At 41.3% G+C, this 21,151-nt stretch overlaps 1 protein-coding gene across 1 annotated transcript in view; it reads left to right on the forward strand.

Moving 5' to 3' along the window:
• The first annotated feature begins 4,341 nt into the window (after positions 1 to 4,341).
• Positions 4,342 to 21,151, forward strand: part of MYH9 (myosin heavy chain 9) — a 70,417-nt gene continuing 53,607 nt past the window's right edge. The window contains exons 1-2 of the mRNA XM_014885240.2: positions 4,342 to 4,471; positions 19,992 to 20,344. Of these exons, the coding sequence (XP_014740726.2) occupies positions 20,012 to 20,344 (333 nt within the window). The 5' untranslated portion in view covers positions 4,342 to 4,471; positions 19,992 to 20,011. The remainder of the gene's footprint in view (positions 4,472 to 19,991; positions 20,345 to 21,151) is intronic.

The following is a 21,151-nucleotide window of genomic DNA, read 5'->3' on the forward strand; positions in this document are numbered from 1 at the left end:
GCGTGATGGAATTGCACCTTGACATACGAAAGTGAGCCAATTAAGCCTTACCTTTTCTACAGCCATGCCAGAAGCTGGGTAGTTCTGCTAAGAGTAACATCATTCTGTAAGAAGACTACTGTCCTCCTAACATCTGCTACTGGCTGCTTCTGAGAGAGGTTACCCCAGACACATTTCACTCACTGGTTCTATGACACACACACCCCTCCCAGCCCTCAGGGAAACATCACTTGCTTTCACTCCTTCCACATCGCTTAACATGGCTTTCAACCTTCCACACTCTCACAGTTTGGATGTGGCATTTAGTTTGGGAGCAGAACAATAAAGAATTGGTATAAAGGGAAAAGGAAGTTATGTGCTAATACATGGTGCTTAAATTGCATACAAATTTCAGGTTGCTCAGAGGCACAAAGTCCGCAGACACTTTCTTCTACGGACCCGCCTCCAAAGAGCCACTTCCTTTTGCTACAATACCTGAAAACGCTTCGAGTTCTCATCTGCATTTATAGCTGCTACTTTATATGGGTGTATCTATTAAAGCCACTTCAGAGCCGCTTCTCTACAGCACTTCTAATTATGAATCTGCACTGAAACAACTAAGGTTGCAAGTTTTGCAAAAGCAGAGCTCAGGCTTCGTAGCAACACCAGATTGTGACATTCTCCAGATCTGTACATGTGCGGTTTCTGTCTAAAGCTACTGTGGTTAGAGTTTAGCAATGTGACTCCTTCGATGGAGTAAACACCTTTTTGTCTCTGTCATTCTTGTTTCACTCTGTCCAGCTTGTCACTAAGAAATTAGTTTTGGAAATTTTTTTTCTGCCCCCTAAAGCATTGAAAGTTATTCACCAAAATTAATTTGGCCACTTTTATCTGTTTGTCAGACACAAAAATCAAATGTCCCTACATTTATTGCTGATCAGTGAAGTGCAGGCTTCTCCCAGGGCTTGCTGTTTGCCAACAAATTTAAGCAAAGTTTGTTTGCAACAAACTTAAGACCAAACTGGTCTGGGATTAGACCAGTGTAGGGGAAAACACTGTAGTTCAGCAAGGTAGCCCTCTGTCTGGTAAAAGCTGGCAAATTGCAGAAGCATCTCTGGATGCTCGCTGCCTCATAGATTTGTTTCCCTCTGGAAATACTACAGTGCCATTAATTTATTTCCATCAAACTGGTAAATCTGTTTGCTGTTGAGATGTTTTCCAGAATTCAGGGACCATTACAGGTTAATTCTTCCAAATGATGCTATCTTTCAAACACTGGTGGAAGATGTGAGTGAAGTTGATCAGAAAGATCCACATAAACATCCTGTGAATTTGTAGAAAGTAAGAAATGTATAAAATCTGATAGCTCTTTTAGTCACTCTTGTTTTTCTTGTAGGTGTGTCCCCTTTCCTGGGTAACCTCCTGCCAACAAAAACCTATTGCACTTGTTTTCAAGGTAATCAAGCTACAAAACCCAGACATTTAAAATTTGACTTGCCTCAAGTATGGCACATCTACAGATCAGACCATGAGGGAAACACAGAGTTTTCTATCAAGGTGGGATACACTTTTTATGAAGGGGAAGCATGGTGTAAACCTGCAGAGAAATCTTTGTCCTGAGCTCAGTTTTGATGCTTTACTGATGAAGCCTTCAAGAAAGTTTTGTTATCAATTAAACAGGAGTGTGAGCAAGTTTTTGGATTTATAGTAAAAAAAAAAAAAAAAAAGAAAGAAAACAGAAAAAAGTGCCAAACCTTAAGAAGGCAGTCCAGTCTGACCTTAACCTTAAATCTGAGCATCAGGAACAGTAGAGAACATATGCAAGTGTGAGAGTCAGAGAAAAATTAAAAAAAATTAAAATTACCAATATTATACACTCTTCAAAATTAACTTTGTGACAGTCTTTTAATGTCTGCATTTCATGTTCCCAGTCATTATCTTCTATTTCCAAAAAACTACTGCTGTCAGTTCATGTTGCCTTTTGTACTTGCTTTCCTAGCTAAGCTCTGCTACTTTTCCTCCTTTACAAGCTCTGTTTAGACTTGATACTGACTAGACTACTTTCCTTTGCTTACCTTTCCTTTCTCAGCCACAGGGCCGATGATGAAGCTTCTCATGTTCTTAAGAGGCTTTTGACATATTTGGTTACCTCCACTATTTTCATTCTGCTTCATTTTTGTGGAAGTACTTAAAACCCTCTTGTTCAGCCAGTAAATATCTGTTCCATATGTTGGTCACTTTTTTTCATGGCTCAATATGAGCCACTGGATTGTTTGACCATAGAATCATGGAATGGTTTGGGTTGGAAGGAACATTAAAGATCAGGCAGTTTCAACTCCCCTGACATGGGCAGAGATACCTTTCACTAAACCAGGTGACTGAGAACTGCATCCACTCTGTCCTTGAACACTTTCAGGGATGGGGCATCTACAATTTCTTTGGGCAACCTCTGCCAGTGCTTCATTACCCTCATGGTAATTCCAAAGGTATCTCGTTATGTAGGTAGCTGTCTGTCACAATTCCATCTTCCTTTCATTTTCTGCCTTGAAGTACTAGCGAAGACCTACCCTGTATATTCCCTTCTCACTGCCAAATGTAATTCTCGTTTATATTTTGCATCTGTATTTGCATTTCTCACCTCTGCCTCTGACAGTGACACCTCTGTGTCCGTGATACTCACTGCACAACCTTTCAGTGATTTCTCCTGCTGTCTTCTGTGTCTTGAGATAAAAGTGTTTAGGATTGTTTCCAAACCGCTGCAGTGAACCTTTCTAAGCCTGAAGTGTTTCACTCAGACAATAAATGCTTACTTTAGATATTTCTCCACTAACTTCCCTCTTTATTCAAGCCCCTTTAACTTCATTTGCCTATTCTGCTTGTAGCTTTGATACTGCCACCAGTAAACCTTGCCTTGCATTTTCTGCCACTGGCACCTACATCTGCAAATGTACCCTCCTTGTACAAAGTAGGAAGTCATAAAGGGAAGGAGCCTGGTATTTCTATATGCTCATAAAGTGTGCAGTAAATCTTATCTGCTTTTCTGGATCTGACATACACACTGTACTCTTTTTAGAAGGACTTTGGTCTTGCATCCTGGCTATTGCTTCCTCCTTTAGCTCATCCTGAAGTTCCACTTCATATAAGGAGGCGGAATGACACCACCTTTGTCTTTTCACACCTCAGTGTTCCAGTAAGCCTTTTAAAATACATTTCAGGCCTCGGTGAGCACGTGCACTGGCTGTTCAAACACCTCAGCAGCATCAGGGGCTGCTTACACTCAGGCTTCTGCCTGCTTCAGTTTTGTCCCTTAGAGTCCAGTGAAAGGAAACAAAGCTGGGTGAAGGATCTAGAGGAAGAGTCTTATGAGAAGTTGAGGAACCTGCAGTTGTTGAACCTAGAGAAATGGAAGCTCAGGGGAGACCTGATCACACTCTAGAACTGCCTGAAACAAGGCGGTAGCCAGCTAGGTGTCAGTCTCCTCTCCCAGGCAACCAGTGACAGGATGAGATCATGGCCTCAAGCTGAGCCACGTTGGACATTAGAAGGAATTTCTTCAAAGAAAATTATTAGACATTGGAATGGGTTGCCCAGGGAGGTGGTGGAGTCACTGTCCCTGGAGGTGTTTAAGGAAAGACTGGACGTGGCGTTTAGGGCCGTGGTCTAGTTTACATGGTGGTGTTTGGTCACAGGTTGTACTCGGTGATCTCAGAGATCTTTTCCAACCTAGTTGACTCTGCGAAACAAAATTTTGACCGGCATCTTCCTGCCACAGGTATTTTGCACTACAACAAGGATGAGTGGGAACTTCTTGACCGGGACACCCCCCCCCCCACCCCCAACCCCCATCTCGGAGGGCTCCTGCTGGCACGGGCTCCGACGGCGGGGCCCGCAGCCCATCGCGCCGCTGAGCCCCATTCCCCATTCTCCATTCTCCGCTCCCGGCCCCGGCCGCACCCGCTGCCCTCGGGAAGTACCAAAGGCCGGCGCGAGGCATTGTGGGGCTGCCGCGGCGTGGGGCGTTGTAGAGGCGGCTGGGCTCGACCCCGAGCATGGAAGTGGGGGAGCCGTGTCCGACCCCGCAGCCGGCGGGGTGGAGCCCTCGGTGCCCTCGAAGCCCCGCGGCCCCTCCGCTCCCCGCCCGAGCGGCCGCGGGGCCGGGCTGGGCTCGGCTCAGCTGGGCGGGGCCGGGCGGGGCGCACGGGCGTTGCTAACGGCTCAACGGCTTCCTCAGCCTCCGCACACCTCGGCCACTGACACTCTGATTGGTCACACTGGCCGTCAATCTCCGGAGACGGTGGCGCCATTGGCGGGCGGCGGCGCAGGGGGCGGGGCGGTTCCGCCCGGGCGGGCGGGCGGCTCAGCAGAGCCGGTGAGCGAGCGGCGGTCGCGGTGCCGCGGGAGGAGCTGCAGCCGGAGGACGCCGCACTCTTGCCGTGAGGAGCGCAGCCGCCGCCGCGGCGTTTTTCCTTCCCTCCACCGTAGCCGGGCTCAGGTGAAGCCGCTCGGGTGGGGCGGTGGGCGCGGGTGGCTCCGGTTTGTCCCCCTGGCGCCGCGCTTCCCTCCCTCTCTCGCCGGGTTTGGCGCCTCTTTGTCCGGCCGGGCGAGAAGGTTCCGCTGTCCCGGCGCTCTGCCGCTCCGTCTCCGTGGGACCTGCCGTGCCGGGGTGCTGTCCGTGTCCCCGCTGTGTTCCGGGGCCGTGTGTGCCCGCGGAGTTGCCGCTCTGTTCCCCGCCCGCCCCGCGCACCGGCCTCCCGCAGGTGGGGTGGGCGATTGGCGCTCTTTTCCGCCGGAGCCGGCTCCTTCCCCTCCCTCCTTCCCTGCGGTGCCCGGCCCGCGGGGACAGCGGGCAGGGCCCGGCGGGGCCGGCGGGCAGCTGTCAGGGCTGCAGCCTGAGTCACGGGCTGACAGCCCTCCTGCAGACACCGCCATGGGCTTGGCTTCCGCCCGCCCGCCCGGCTCCACTTCCTCGTTCGGTTTGGGCCAGGAGAGAGCGAGGGAGGGAGGAGGGAGTGACAGGGCAAGACGAAGCTTGCACCGAGAGCTCTTGCAGATAGCTTGTGCTTTCAGGCATCACCTCCAACGGAGTAGTAAAAGTTCTCCGGCTTTGAGTGGTATCTTTACCTACTTGTCCTCGGTAGGTGTGGAAAGTAACAAGTTTCATAGCCCCCGAGCATGGTGCCTGCCCAGAGAGTCTAATGGGGATTGCTCCTAATTTTCCTAAACACAGGGTGAAATGAGTTTTAAAAGAATAACACCCTTCTGGTAATAAAGGGGGATTTTTCAGAAGTAAACTTCATTGGTCAGCAAACTCTGTGTGCTGTGACTCTTTTATTCCACTTTCTTTTCCTACTTACAGTTCCTTTCCTCCTTTTTTTCCTTGTGAAGCACTGTTTGTGCTCTTGATCTTTCTTCTTCTCTAGGTTTTTCTTCTTATACTCTGTCACGGTGTCCCAAGCCTGACTCCCATCAGAGTGCACTAAGAACCTAAGCATTTTTATAACTGGGCGGGTCTTCTAAAACAGAGGAATCTCTCAAATAATGCATAAAAAGTTATCCTTCAAACTTATAAAGATACCATAGTAGTCTGCAGGCCAAGGTTCATTTATAATTTGTCTGCTGTAAGGAAATACAGGGTAACTTACATGGAGACTGTTGAACCATGGATTGAAAGATTAAATTACACATTCTTGACTCTTGTATATATCTCCTGTTCATAAGACTAGATATGGTAAAGTTTTAACTCCAAAGTAACAGCCCTCTAATCAGTTACTGCCTGTGTAAAATGCTTTTGAAATTAGTCACTAGGTCACAATGTGACTAAGTTCGCTTATCGATGGCATTCCAGCAAAAATGGCAAATCATGGTGCAGATATGTATCGACTCATAGATGCACTGTCTGGATCTGTAGTGCTCTCACAAAGTTTCAATGAGATAAACAAATATTTTTATTAACTAGAGAGTTGTAATGAGGGGAAAGCAATTGATAACTTCAAAACCCTCCTGTGCCACTTATATTTGTTAATCACCATCTCCCAAACTGTATGAACACAAGGCTTTATGCTAATCTGACCTTGTGAAAAAAACTACAAGGAAATCATGCACCAGTTCTGTGATGCTCCATATCAGGTGGTACTGCTGAAATTGACGTGTTCCGCTTCTTGATAACTTTGTTTATTGCACTTATTCATAGTGTGCACTGTCTTTATAGAGGTGGACAGGCAGAATTTCATTAACTCTAAAGTAGAAGCAACATTGGTAGTAGTGGATAGAAATGGAGATCTGAACTTCTTTACTGACCTGAAACGTCAAAGTGAGTGTGACTGGTGCCAAGCTGGTGAGTGATGTGGTTCTTCTTGGAATCTGGTGTCATCTCTTGGATGCTTGACTTGTGTAGCCAAGGTCTGATTTTGGAAGATATCTGGAGCAGAGTCTGCGACCTCTGGAGAAGTGTTTGTGCTGCTGAGTAGCCTGTGTCTGTTTCTGTATAAACAGGAAGACTTTAATGGTCAGGTTCTGTTTGCCCCAAAAGGATGAAGGAAGAAACTGAAGGCCTGTTACTGGCCTTTGTGTAGATTGTTAGGATATTTCTACCATGGTCCTGGGTTGGTTTTAGGTTGGTTTTTTTTGTTTGTTTGTTTTTTATTTTTTTTTCCCTTTCAAATTAATCTTGTAAGAAAAATGTCACCACATGATAATTTCATCTGAGAAGATAAAGAATAAGATTTTTTTCATTATTTCCTCTGGGTAGATTTGTATGTGCTTCAGAATGTTTTAAGAAGACAAATAGCTTGTGAGAGCTACACCATCATCTTTTAAATTAATCTAATGAAAAAGTAATGGTGATGATAATAATAATGAAAAAAAAACCCCAACCTTGTCCTGTAAAATCATAGGAAAGAGATTAGAAAAATCTCTCACTTAGGAAGCCGAAATAATCTTTGTTGTCCAGCGCATTATTTAGGTATTATGCAAAATGCTGGAGAGTTTTCAAGCTATGAAGCCGATGGTAGCTCTAACACTCACTCATCTTCAAGTTGAAAATTACCTTGCCGTTGGATTCCACAGGTGCTTGAGTCTCTTTGCAACATTACTTGGCACTGCAAATGTATCTCCTATAAATACGAGTCTTGCATTTACCACTTCAACAAACTATCTTAAAAACCTGAAGCATTGTTATCTTGGAAATTCTTTAAAAATAATGTACCGACTATTTTCATTTAATAATTCACGGGTTAGTTGTGTGTCAGGCTAGTCACATGCAGGTGTGAGGGAGTGCGTGCATATCAGCTACTACTAGCTTTGTGAAAATAGACTTCAGTTGTACTGGGAGATTAGTCTGTCTGTACTCCAATTTCAGATTTGGTTCTGTTAATTTCCAGAACAAAGGAGACGGGGCGCGTGTCAGAGGTATTGTGATTTCTGAGCTGATTCTGCTCAGTCTTGCATTTCCACCCCATCCCTAGGCGTGTCTTGCCCAGATTGATGTCGCTTATGGATTAGTGTGACTGTAATAGGGTGAGATTGTAGGTGGACCCCTGGGAGGTACAGGAACTCATTTAGTTAATGCAAGGTTTGCTGAAAGGGGAAGTCAAAGCTAAGGTTATGTTATCCCCCCACAGTGCATCTACTTTTTGGTGTGGTAGCTTTGGGTTATTGGGTAACATGCTGAAACTAACTGAGGGCTAGAGTGCATTTTAGAGGCTCAGAATTAGTGTGCACGTCTACTAAAAGGTATCCAAAACCTTAATCCTCAGTGTATGATTTAATGTATTTTCGTTGGTTTGACTTAATAGTGCACTCGGTGCCCTCTAACATAAATTTTTTTCTTTGATTTCTTGTATAAATATCTCGTTACTCTTTGCTTTCTTAGTTTATAATTGAGGTAGAGCTGTTTGCATGTTAAGTAGAGAAATTGTGTGCCTGACATTAAGTCTTCTGTGGGTTGGAACAAAACTATAATAGCAGAGGATTGCCTACAGCAGCATTGTTTTTGCTGGCAGTTGCTCTAACTTAATGGTGGCTCGGTGACCTTGTACCTTAAATTTCTTTTCAGTTTAACCACACCATGGTTCTAACTGAGTTTTCTAGTGTAGAAAAAGATGGAAACTAGCAACCTGATTTGAATAGAGTAGGCTGAGGCAAAAACACAAATGCAACTTCTGCCCTGGAAGCTAATGCAAATGGGTGTTGTCCAACTAAATGAAATGCATCAGTTTACAAGTTCATCTTAATTATGGTTTATCCGCTTCGCTTTTTTCTTCAGTGGCTGTGAGAACTTGTTCGGAGTACTTGGAGTAATAATCTCAACACCTATTTATCTTGTAGTCCTGGGCCACTGTGGTGATTTAACAGCTTCTGACCTCACTGCAGCCCGGTTGTGTTCAGCATAATGGGTTAGTCCCCATTTTCATTAATGGTCCTTTGGCCTGTTACTGCTCATCACAATATCTTGTCTTTCTGAGCATCCTGGAGAGTCTGGAGAAATAGTATCTACAGTTTTCTGGTGATGAGGCTGTGATTGATTGCATTGTGTGATACTTCTGGAGCTAGTACTGATGAGTAATGTCCTTTTTAACCATAGCAAAAGGAAAACTGGAAAATTGATCTGACATACTTCGTCTACTGTAAATTATTTCTTGTAGAAGTATTACAAATGTATTGCTGCTGGTTGCAGAGAGGCATAATGAAATGCAATGCTGTATGCTGTGTCTTGACTCCATGACCTATTTATGAAATTTATGTCTCTAGAGTTTTGTACATAGGGTTTGAATTCTGCTTTGTCTTCATGACTAGAAATTTAAATTTGTCCTAATGCACGTATGCTGACTTTACTGAGAGCAGTAAATAAAACTAAATGGATGAGTGACTTCAGTGAACTCAGGCTAATAATTAATATGTTAAGAGAAACTTAACTTTGAAATCTGTATCATAAAGTCTCCTTAACTGATGAATACTTTCATTCATCAAGAGCTACCACTTTAATGAGTCTCGGCAGGAAATGCATTGTGATATATTCCTCTGCACAGAACTTGAGTTCTGATTTGCGTGTAAGCAAAGTGGGCATTCAGACTTGTAAGAAAAAAGGTTTAGAGAAGTTTTACAGGTCTATTTTGTCAGTTGTGTGCAGTCAGAGGTTTCCCCCCCCCCCCCCCTCTGCTGGGCAGCTTCCTGTTTAAAATCTAAGACTTAAAGCATGCTCTTGTAATAGTTTACTTTGCTTTTTATTGTTTGTAGTGATGAGAGTACATTCACCTGTGTTTTTCTTTTAAACATAAGATTTGACCAGTTCATTTGAGTTTAGGCTCTTTTAATCAACCTTGGAGGTGCAGTAGATTTGACTTTGGTTAAAGTTAGTTATGGCCAACAACCAACCCAGTTAATTTTAATAACAGAGTTGTTTTAAATGTTCAAGAAAAAAAAGGAAACCTACAGCTAAATCTCAATTTAAAATTTAGTTGCTTCTGTTTTTTTTTCCAAATGTGACCAACTTAACAGAACTGTAGTATCAGTTTGTAGGTCAGTTGTTAGTGAGTAAGCTCTTTTTGACAGAGACTGTTACATCTAGGTGTGCTTGCCATTTAATGCAAGAGATTCCAAGCTTTCTGTGCCAGAATTGATAAAATCAAATATTTTGAAATGTGCGAACAAAGTAATTTTCATTGATGTGCTATCAATTTAAGAAAAAGAAACCTTATCTTAGGATGTAGACATATTTGAAGAGATATAGGGTGTTTAGATGAAAGAACTTCACAAGAAATACTGAATGTAAATCTGAAATGAAACCAGTGAACTGGATTAGAAAGTTCCTGGCTAAGCACTTGATATAAGTTGGTTTATAAGGTAAATTGATTTTTTTTTTTTAACATCGATGAAGAAGAATACTCTCAGGCTTCTGTTTTGGCTATAATCAGTCATTGTTTAAAATGTAGAGGAAGGTATTGACATTTTGCTTTGGGTTTTTTGGGTGTTTGTGAGGATGGATAGCTGTGTGTTTAACAGTTAGTGTAACGGGGAGGATTTGAGATGAAGATAACCAGAAACTGCAATTTAATTCATAAATTCCTCATTGCGGTAACTATTTAGAAAATAGCTTTACTTTTTGCTTGTAAATGCATATGAAGTAGTACAAGAAATATTTCTTTTGTATTAGTGGAATTTTATTTTTTTAGCAGAATGCCGCTTAAGTATATTTTATTCTTCGTAGTTGTGGTTCAGACGTCACTTTTTTTTTCCATTGTTCAGAGATAGAAATGGTTTTTATCCCTTTCTGACATCAAGCAGAATGTATTCAGACTTCTCAGAATGGAAGTATGGATGCAGATATGTAGTAGACTACCTACAATAGTTAAATAATTAGATACTTGAAAACTTGTGTTTCAAGTGGATGTGTCTGCATACTGACCAAGTAAATTTTATTTCTTAGAGGAGCATAAATACCAAATAAGATTTCTCTACAAGCAAAAAAACTCTTTAAACTGTGACTTAAGATTTGTGACTTAACCCAGACAATAAAAGCTAAGGGAACTGGTTTATGTTGCAGTATGAATCTTTATAGCACACACTAAAGTCTGTGACATTTCATTACACAGTAAATTATTGTGAATTGGTTTAATGGCCCTTTCCAAGTTTAATGCAGTATATGATGGGAAAAGTAAAATGAGAACACACAAATGTGATGAGAAAGATGTATTAGTCATAAAAGAAGGATTGCCAGTTTATTAGGCAAATTAATGTAACTTCTAAAAACTATCTACATTGTCCATGTAGCACTGACATATACACATGCACAATCAGTTTATCATCTTCTTCCACATGGTGGGAGGTAATCTTTTATGTGGCAAATCTGTTTTTTTCTTAATGGGCAAAACTATGTAAATTTTAATTCTTTAGTGCTCAAAAAACTTGATGTGGACTTAACTGATAAATATAATTTGTTGTATTGTATTATTTGTTGTGTTGTATTAGTGCTAATTCTGTCAGGAAGAAGTGCAGCTGCAGTAGTGGTTCAGCTCTTCCTCATGTAGATAAGGAGAAGAATATCAGAGTCATGGGATTGTTTGGGTTGGAAGGGACCTTAAAGATCGTTTCCTTCCAATCCCCTGCCATGAGGGACACCTTTCACTAGGCTAGGTTGCTCAGAGCCCCATCCAGCCTGGCCTTGAACACTTCCAGGGATGGAGCATCTGCAGCTTCTCTGGGCAGTGTGTTCCAGTGCCTCATCACCACAGCACTGCCATGTATATTGCTGTGGACAGTGTTGTTAACTATGTGGAAACACACAAAACTGTTGGGCTACTCTGTGGTCAGTGTTTCCTTATGTTGTTTTTTATCCTTTTAGGGCAGAAAGCAAAACTTTATCAGAAACTTTCAAATTATATTTGTTTCCTCATATGGGAACCATGGAACTTCTTTTTTCTCCAAAATGTCTTTTCTTATATTGCTAGAATAGAGAAAATTTTATATGCCATATAGCCATGATTGTAATAGTCCAGACTAAGTTTCTACTTCAAGTGCCCTTGCTTTTACTCATCTGAGATTGAAAGATGAGTCCTTTCTTCTCTAACACAAAAATCAGTGTTTCAAGAGATCCAGACAGGAGGGCACGGTTGGGTGAATTCTAAAATTAGCAATACCTAATGCTGTTCCTTTTTGAAGACTGATATATTTGCCAGTGAGAGGAGAAAGCACAGGTCAGGGAGGGAGCAAGCTAACCAGAAGACAAACTTGAGACTGAGGTGTACAGACCAGACCAGTGTTCCATTTGTGCTCTGCTCCACCAGAAGCTTTCTGTAGAAGAGTGCTTATAATGGATGGCTAAGAAACTGTGCCAGACCTTGAATGCAATAGGGAAATGTCGCAATCTGCATTTCCAGGCTATCTTGAACATGGTGTTTGTGAGCATAAGTTATAAAACAAATATAAATATAATAAAATTTAAAAAACAATAAATAGCTTCAACCTGGCCTCATTACACATCCTGGAACATAAAGGCTATGTAGCCTTTTCTTCTTTGTATAGGAATTGCTGTGTTCTCATGTCCAGAAAAAGTCATTCTTCTCCAGACCTCTACCTCAGAGATCACTGTCGTAAACAGAGATGTGGATCCTCTTATTGAACTGTTATGTATTGCTGGAAGGGTTGAGAATCAAACTTGGACCCATAGAGGCAGTAGACTTCTCTGTGCCAGGGTTTTTGCCTGCCATCCCTGTAGCTGCTGTTAATGTGCAACAGAATGATTTGAAACAAACAAATAAAAAGAGAGGTAGCTGAAGGCTGTTTGTACACAGTCCTAGTTTGACACAGTAGGTTGAGCTGAAAGTGTCCAGAGAAACTTCTGCTACAAAGTAAAAATAATACTTCAAGAAATGCTTTACCGGCCATATTTACACTGATGCTTGATTCTTCTCGTTATGAGCTGGAAGGTGATTAGTAGTATTGATGCTGAGATCAAAGCAATTTGGTTAACGTTAGCAAGACTAATTGTTCCTGTAAAATGACTTTATCTTGGCTGCATACATGCTAAATATTTGCATCTAAAAGGGTGAACCAGAACCGTATTTTTTGTCTCCATATTTAGGTGTAATTATTTTATTCCTTGTTCCCTCTTGCAGTAAATTGAAACCTGCCATTGACAAATATTACAGGGAGTGCTAATTGATGTATGTAGAGCTGCCTTACACAGTGCCTCAGAGTTCTTGGCAGATACCTTTTTAGCCTTAAATCAGAATATTAGGGAAGGCATGAAAAGTGACCCTGAGGTAACAAAGGTTAAAACTTTCTAAGCTCTTTCCCTCTCTCGCTCTCTCTCTTGCTCTCTCTCATGCAATGTCCCTAGGGAACTCTGCATGCCTGATCAGAACTTATGCGGGCCATTATGCCTCCTGAAAACAAGTCTTCCAGCAAAACAGCTTGAACAGCAGGGATGGGCTGCAATTTTCTGAACTACAGCTGTCTCCTTAAGTGGGATTACTTTGCTGAGTGGTCACGAAGAATGTGTTCTCCCCCTGAAATGTTTTCCTTGTGGGCACACTGTCTCTGTGAGAGGAATTCTCTCCTCTGCTGAGAAGGCATGTACTGTACTCCACTAATGAGAAACAACAGTTGCAAAAGTGTATTATGCAGGATTGTAAACTTTGAATATTTATTCAAAGTGAATGGGTTGGGTGGCAGCCAGCCTAGCTTTGTCATGCTAAAGACTGGACTTGAAATCAACAGAAGGCTACCCTCCCCCTCCCTAAATCAGTCTTTGGTGTGTTCAAACAGTATGCACAGGCTTCATAGAGCTGATTAACTGTATTGGTGCCATCTACATGGTAGTGTGTCTTTATGTCTCCCTGAACTCATAAGGTGCAATTAAAATAGAGGCAAGCATACCCTCCCTAGCATTAACTTAGGGAAGCTATGCCTGGCTTTATTTGCCTATAACCTACCGTGGTTAATTACTGCATGCAGTGTGGTTGCCCAACAAGATCGTTCCTGTGCTTCTGTAGCCCGTGGTGAAGCCTGCACTATCCTGTTTTCAGTCTTTGGTACCCAAAAGTAGTCTCTTCAGATTGGCATTTATATTTGTTAAATGTACACGTGCTGTTCTTGTAGGGCTGTTCTCATAGTCCTACTGTATTTGAACCCAGTGGAGAGAAAAGGCAACTATTAAGTGGCATGTAAGTCTTGCCTGTACGTGGCCTTTGCACTTTGCCATGGGAAGTCCATACAAACCCCCTCTATCAGCTGTTACAGTAGAATATATGCAAGTGCTGCTTCACACATACCAGAGTGGTGCTTGGCAGCTGATGAAGGGGGCTGGACACAGAGAAACATTTATTCCACATTCACTGTTCTGAGGATGTGTGTTAGGTACCTTTAGGCCACTCGGAAGATGCAGAATTTCCTTCAAGTTCTGCAGTCTTACCTGTAGTCTGGCCATTAGGTCACTTCAGTGCAATAGAAGCATCACTTATGCATTAGATGATTAGATTCCTCCTTCTTGGTTCTTAGAGCCCCACATACAGAGAGGGCACTTTAGTGTGCTCTACCTTGAGTTTAATTTACAGTAATAAACAGGGTAGCTGGCAAGTCTGGGCAGCACTACAGTCAAACTGAATATGCAACAATAATTGCCAGCAAACTGCATTCCAGTTGTGAAATAAATCTTTCAACAATGTATTGTGTGCGTCAGACTGTGAATAGAGAGGAAAGCAGTGAACTACAGTAAGCCTAATAGCAGTCATTATGAATCCCAAATAAAGTTGAAATAGAAGAAATGAGTCTGCATGGCAGCATTCTGAATGTGAAGGGTAAGTGGAACTCGGTGCCTTTAGCTTGGGAGGCTGTCTGTGAGGGGGTGTTAATTGCCAACTCAGGTACTTGCTTGGTGTTGTATTCTCTTGTGGGATAACTGAAATTCGTGATTCTTGCATTCAGCCTGAAGCATCAACCACTGGTGTGTCTCAATATACTCAACTTGAGAAATAAGCAGATATAACCTGTCCATCAGTTCAACTTCCTGCCAGCTTTTCCCTTTCCTTTCCGCCTCCTCCTTGTGATTCATTTCTCACCCTTAGTGATTTAAACTCCAGTTTTTATGAAAGTGTTGCTTACAAATTGGAGCAGTTTGGGCTAACAGACTTTACAGTTTTCTTTTCCATAAGCATACTGGCACTTGGAGCTGTGAAGTGTCACTCTAACCTAAACAAATGAGATCTGAACAGTTTCTTAGTGAATACAAGGGAATTATAGGAAGTTTTTTATTGGTGGCTTTTATATTGTCAGCTCATGGTCACTGTAGCTAGCCTGGCCACTAAAGTCTATTTTAGACTAGTTTAGTCTAGCTTTCTAGCTGCTCTTAAATCTGATTTGCTGAACTGTATTTAGCTGGCTGGGGAAAGCGAAATAGTTGAGTTGCAGGAATAATGCAAGTATTAGCTGTTCAGATCATATGCTTAGCAAGGATTCCCATCATATGAATGTTACTGACCAAACTTAGTTTGAAATCATTAGCAGCTTCTCAAAGTCAGATTATTCTCTAAATGCTGTGTATTAACAAATAATCAAATTTCTTCACTGAGTGCAACTTAGTTGTACCCAAAATAAGGCCATAAGTAACCAGTAGTGCTATAATTTTCTAGTGCAAAAGTCTTGTCTTGCCTATAGAAATGGTGCACATTTGTCTTGTATTGCACCCTCTGACAACCTGCTAAAGTTAAGACAGTTTGGAAAGTGGTGGGAGAGTTGTATTCCTGAACTACTTTTAAAAGGTGAACTCTTTAAAGAAAGGGAAATTAACTTGCAGACTAAATAGGTTTGCTATTTATTGTTCATTCTTTTTATCACCCTTTAGGGTCGTTCCTCTTGCACCGCAAGTAGAAAGGCCACTAGGCAAAACATGTAGGACGATTGTTTAACAGGAAATCACAGATAATTTGTAACAGTGTATTACTGGTGGATATGAAACTGAAGAAAATTTCCAGTAATTATCCACTTATGTCCCTTTTCATGCAGGCTCAGTCTTACAGCAAAGTTCTGATGTGGTGATCTGAATTCTCAAGGATTTGGTGCATGTATATGGCTATTTTGCATCCTCTATAGCACAGTATTTCACAAACTTCTCATAATTCATTAAAGCAGGGAAATGAAATGGTGTGTGAATAAAACTGTCTATTCCAGTGTAGTAATGCATCTTTGCTAGGAATGAGGCTGAAGCCAAGAAAGATCAGTGTGGGGATCTCTAATGATGGTTTAGGTAACTCAAACTGGAGGTGTTTCCACTGCTCTAATACTTGTGTGATGCTTTAACCCATGCATTAATGCTCTTATGAAATAAGAATGGAATTCTTATGAATGCTATTTCTACTTCAGCTGCTAGCTCCATAGTTTAGTAAAGCCCAAGCTTATCTTACTGAGCAGTGGCTCACTCCCAGGAACAATTCTGTGGCTGCTGACAGAGTAAATGTCTAGGGGGAATCGGGGATGTAATACAAATAGTTACTGAAAATTAAATTGGTGATGTTCTGTGCTTTTAGCAGTTGCAAAACACTTGTAATTGAAAGAAAGGGACCTTATAGCAGAGGTAGCTTGTAGACCTTTACAGAATAGATGAAGTGTTTGTTCCCAGGTTTATGGTTGATGGTTTAAGTAGAGAGTATGTGAATTGTCTTATAATTCAAGCCTTAAGGCTATGAAATTGCAAGAGACTAAGGCAAACTTCTGTCCATATGACTATTTCAGTGAGAGTTTGGAGTAATTCTGCCTAATTCAAAGGGAGTGCATGTCATCTTAAGTTAAATCCAGCGTTTGACTTGTTCCTCCCAAAAGAATCTGTCTACTGGGAAATATGTATGTCAACAGGGCAGTTGATACTATTTTTTTAAGGTTGTTCTACATACTGGTCCTATCCTATTCATGACTGTAGAGATTGTTTTGTCTCTGTCTGTGACTGTATGGCATCTTTGTGGCAGTTACGTAGTTAGTTAAATGGCAGAGAATGTCTTTTGGACCCTGAAATCATGGGAAACAAGCAAAGTTTGACCAGCCTCTTCCCCAGACTGCTATGAACCACAATAAGGGTACATACTGGGTTAACGGGGAAGTGACTGTAGTCGTTTTTGGAAACAATACTAGGAAGGCAGCGTTTAAACTCAAAACAAGGATGGTCTGTCTTCCTTCTGTATTCTTTGGTTGTCTTGCCCATAGACTGGCATCAAAGCTAATATTGTTAACGGTATTCTCATCTGGCAGTTGCACAATAGCTATGTAAAGATAAATGTCCTTGTCCTACATAATTATCTACACCCCAAAATGCAAACTACCAGGCAAACAAATTGCTTCCTAATTTGTTCCTAAAACAGCAGTGATTTACATTCATTGTGAGTTGCTGTAAGGCTGTAAGAGCTTACTGGGCTTACTTCCTTCCTTGACCACTTTAAGGGATTTTTAGAAAGGCCCAGTGAAATGCAGCATAAGCTAGGAAGATAAGTTTAGGAGTCTATGAGATGGAACTTGCTGAATCTGATTCCTATGGTACTGTTCTTGTGGAGAAGACAAATTAATGGTTGGTTTGTGGTATTTCTAGTTTAGACGCCCTGTGGGTTCTAAGTCAGCCTCGAGAATAGCTCTAATGCCATGTTATCTTAGCTTGAGCCTCTAGTCTTCTTTTACTTCTACTACGTGAGGATTCTGTTCTGGAGCATAGGAGAGCAAGTTTAAGGTGACGATAAGAAGGCTGCTGCTGCCATGCAATAGGGAATTTTCAAGTCTGCTTCAAGTTTGGGGTGCAGACCCTTTTTGAAGGGTCTCCTCACTACTACTTGGTAGTACTTAAAATATTAAAACTTACATGAAATATAAATTTTTATATTTAATATATTATACTATATTAATAGATATTTAATATATTTAAATATATTTAAGATATTAAAAATATCTTAAACTTAGTGTTTGGTGAGATTTTAGAATAGCAATGTTAGGCTGTTTCTCTTCTTACTGTGAAAGTTGTTTTCAGCCCTGAAAATAAAAAGGTATAGATGCTCTAGAACGATCTCTTACTGGCTGAAGAATGCACTCTTGTAGTATGTTGAGATGATTTGGGGTTCTCTTCCTGCAAGGAATTTGATTAACCTCTCTGTAACTATCTTCTTTCCTTATTTCTTTTCAGATCTAAGACTGACTGGGCATATCCTTTGAAAGGTTTCTTGTGGTCTTACCTGTTTCTTAGCCAAAAATAATTAGTCTTTATCCTAGAATATGTCTTAAGGTGTACTGAGTGCATGCATGTACTCTAGCAGTGAGGAAGTGAGGACTGTGTTTCAGTGTAATGTAGGACACTTGAGATAGCTGGTTACTTCAGATTCCTCAGGAAATGATGAAACTGAATTTAGCCGAAGCATAGTGCCTCTGTGTCCTGCCTGATTATAGCCAAAAAAGGCAACTGGTTACATTCTGGGAGTTGCATAGACAGGAAGCTGTGTAATGGAGGGTAGAGCACAGCTGTTGCCTTGCCAAACCTGATACAACTCTGAACACAATTGAATATTTATTTTTTTCTTTTTCCCCTCTTTCCTTCCACTCCCTTTTTTAACCCTTGATTACCACTTGCAGATGATACTCTGCAGTGTCATGAAATCCTAATATCTTCTGTTGAATTATTGATCTTCTTTATTTGCTATATACTCTGTCAGACTTGCTGTTATAGGATGGTCTTGGAGCTCTCCTGACACCTCAGATTTTTTATGGCTGCCTCCAGATTGCAGCCTCTTATCTCTACAACAAATCTCTTTGTCATGTATCCATTGAAATCTAGTTTTCAGGAATAATATGAAAAGCCAGGGACAAGTTGCTCTGGGAATCACCATTGTGGTTGAGGTGGAAGTGTCAGTGACCCTGTGGGGAAGGAAAGATGAGGTCAATTGTGGAATAGCTGCTTGGCATATCCTGTAAGGCTTAAGACAAAGATTTTAAACTCAAGTTAAAGGAAGTGATTATTTATAGAGTAAATTTCTCTTTGTTTGCTAAAGAATTTTTGATTGTGAATATACAACTTTCCATACAGTCTCTGGCACAGAGTTACATACCACTTACAGTGATACATTTATTGAAAGGAATTTCCCTACATGCTTACAAGTGGCTGGTGTGGGCATTTGTGCCCATCATTAATATGGCCGATGTTTTTCTGGCTTCATTCACTGTTTGCTAATGCTGAGACTCTACATCTGTTGTTGCTCTCATGCATGTTTTGGGAATTGAGCTGCTTCTGTCCTGCTTTCAATACTTTTTTGTCTGTAGTGTGTGTAGTCAGACTTCACTTACTTGATTTGCCTGCTCGTTTGTAAATATGAATTCTGTAAAAAAAGTTATCCATATAGCTCCTGATAGCCTTCTAGGACATGAGTACTTATGTTTTTGTTTCCTGTTCTTTAGGTGGTAAAGAGCTCTAGTTTCTATTCAAGCTATGAAAAACATATATTGAGGACACTGGTATCTTTGTGAGGAAGAATTCAAGAAGTAATGTTTATGCCCTCTTGTAAAGAGGCTGCTGTTACATGGTTAATGAGCCTTGACGCATGCAGTCCTTTTCTGATTGAAAGGACTTTTGAATGGCACTAATAAAATTGCTGCCTTATAAACTGGAAAATCCCTGGCGTTAGTGTTCTGGTTTTGATGAAAAATGGCACCCTAGATTTAGCGTTTCAAGTATGCAGCCTAAATCTCCCTTTTGTAGGGATGAAACTCTCTCCTCTATCTTACCACAGCTTCATAGAAGGATGTTAATAGAAGATATTTAGCTGTAAAATTTCCTGATTTATTCTGTTACTATCTTGGAGATATTTTGCTACTGAACATTATCTAGGAAAAAAAAAGAGATAAACTGATAGGCTGGGTATTACTATTAAGCTGGTGATGGAAAGTATCTAATATCAGTCTTAACTGGTGTCCGCAAATTACTGCTATCTTTTAGAAGCTACTGCTATCTTTTAGAACCTCACATTCTAAGCTGGTAGTTGATATTTCTGAGAAGCTGTGGTTTTTCATTTATGGCTTATCAGAATAAGGAGGTACAAAGTAAAAATATTGATTACACGTTTATGATTGTATTTCTGAGCCAATATCTCTATCAAGTAGAGCAGTGAAGGGTTAATGTTGACCTGAATGTTACTGACATGGTGTCTGATGCTATGAGGATTGGCACAAGTTGTTTGGTGCTTGCCACTTTAATGTGCTTCCTCTTTTCTGCGAAATAATGGCTTCTAAATGCTTAATGGTCAGTGTTTTGTTGTAGGTTTTGGGGTTTTTTTTAACTGCTTGCTAGTTTGGCTTTTTTCATACTCTTGGCAAGCAAAACTTTGGCCTTATTGCAACTTCAGCAGTGCTTACTAACATGAAATGAAAGGAGAGAGAGGCATGCTCTGATGACCAGGGATTCAGAGTACTTAGCACGTGTCTGTCTGCCTCTAGGAATCTGCAAGGCAATTTGAGGCTTTAAAAATAACCTTTTTCTTTGTTTCCCTCTCTCTTCACAGGTCCCCAGTTGTAAACCACAATGTCGCAAAGAGACGCAGATAAGTACCTTTATGTGGACAAAAACATCATTAATAACCCTCTGACTCAGGCTGACTGGGCAGCTAAGAAGCTGGTATGGGTTCCCTCAGAGAAAAATGGGTTTGAGGCAGCTAGCCTGAAGGAAGAAGTAGGAGATGAAGCCATCGTGGAACTGGCAGAGAACGGGAAGAAAGTGAAAGTAAATAAGGATGACATCCAGAAGATGAACCCCCCCAAATTCTCTAAAGTAGAAGATATGGCAGAGCTGACATGCCTGAATGAGGCTTCTGTGCTTCACAACTTGAAGGAGAGATACTACTCGGGACTCATCTATGTAAGTAATCTTGTCTGTTGGTGTAGGAGTTGCTGGTTACACAGTGTGTGAACTTACTGTAATTGCTTTGCTCCTAAATGTGTATGTTAACTTGTCATTGCCCCAATATACATCATATGACTTATCTTCTTCCCTCTACTTCCAGTTTTTTCACTAAACTATGCCAATCCCCCTCTAGTTAATGTTGACACTTTCAAGGAATGCTATGGTAAATCTGGTTTTAATGTCTTTGTTTGCAGGATGTTTTGAATGCCTTTTTACTTTCTCTTAGCAAGACACCAGAGCAGTTGGATAGTGGTAAACAGGGAGTCTGATCTGGACCGAACCAAATAATAATAATAATAAAAACACAGTCCTAATCCACCCAGCATCTGAAATGTGTTTTCCATGTCTGGAGCTTCAGTGGAAAGAATGCTAGTGCCAAGCTTTTTGTGTGGATCTCACAGCATCTTACTAGAGAAGGAACATGTGTGTCTGCATGTACTTACAGATAGGAAATGTTCCTTTTCTTTCCATCTTGTCCAAATGGACAAGAGCAGAGATTCCTGCTTGTTACTGCTGTGTAAATAACAGATGCCATTTATGGGACCAAGGGTCATACTCAATGAGGCAGGTAGCAACCACTTCACTGAATAACAAAGGCAATAAATAGGGAAAGGTGGGGAAGGAGACTTTGGAACCTTGACCTGGTTCTTCAGTTTCCTTCTGATTTTCTTCTTCATATTGCCTATGTTTAGCAAGCAGATGTTGGTCATGCTAGCTTCTACTTTATTAATACTCTGCAGTTATAGAATGAGTTATTAAACT

Source organism: Sturnus vulgaris, chromosome 5 (assembly GCF_052056855.1).
Source record: "Sturnus vulgaris isolate bStuVul1 chromosome 5, bStuVul1.hap1, whole genome shotgun sequence".
NCBI lineage: Eukaryota > Metazoa > Chordata > Aves > Passeriformes > Sturnidae > Sturnus > Sturnus vulgaris.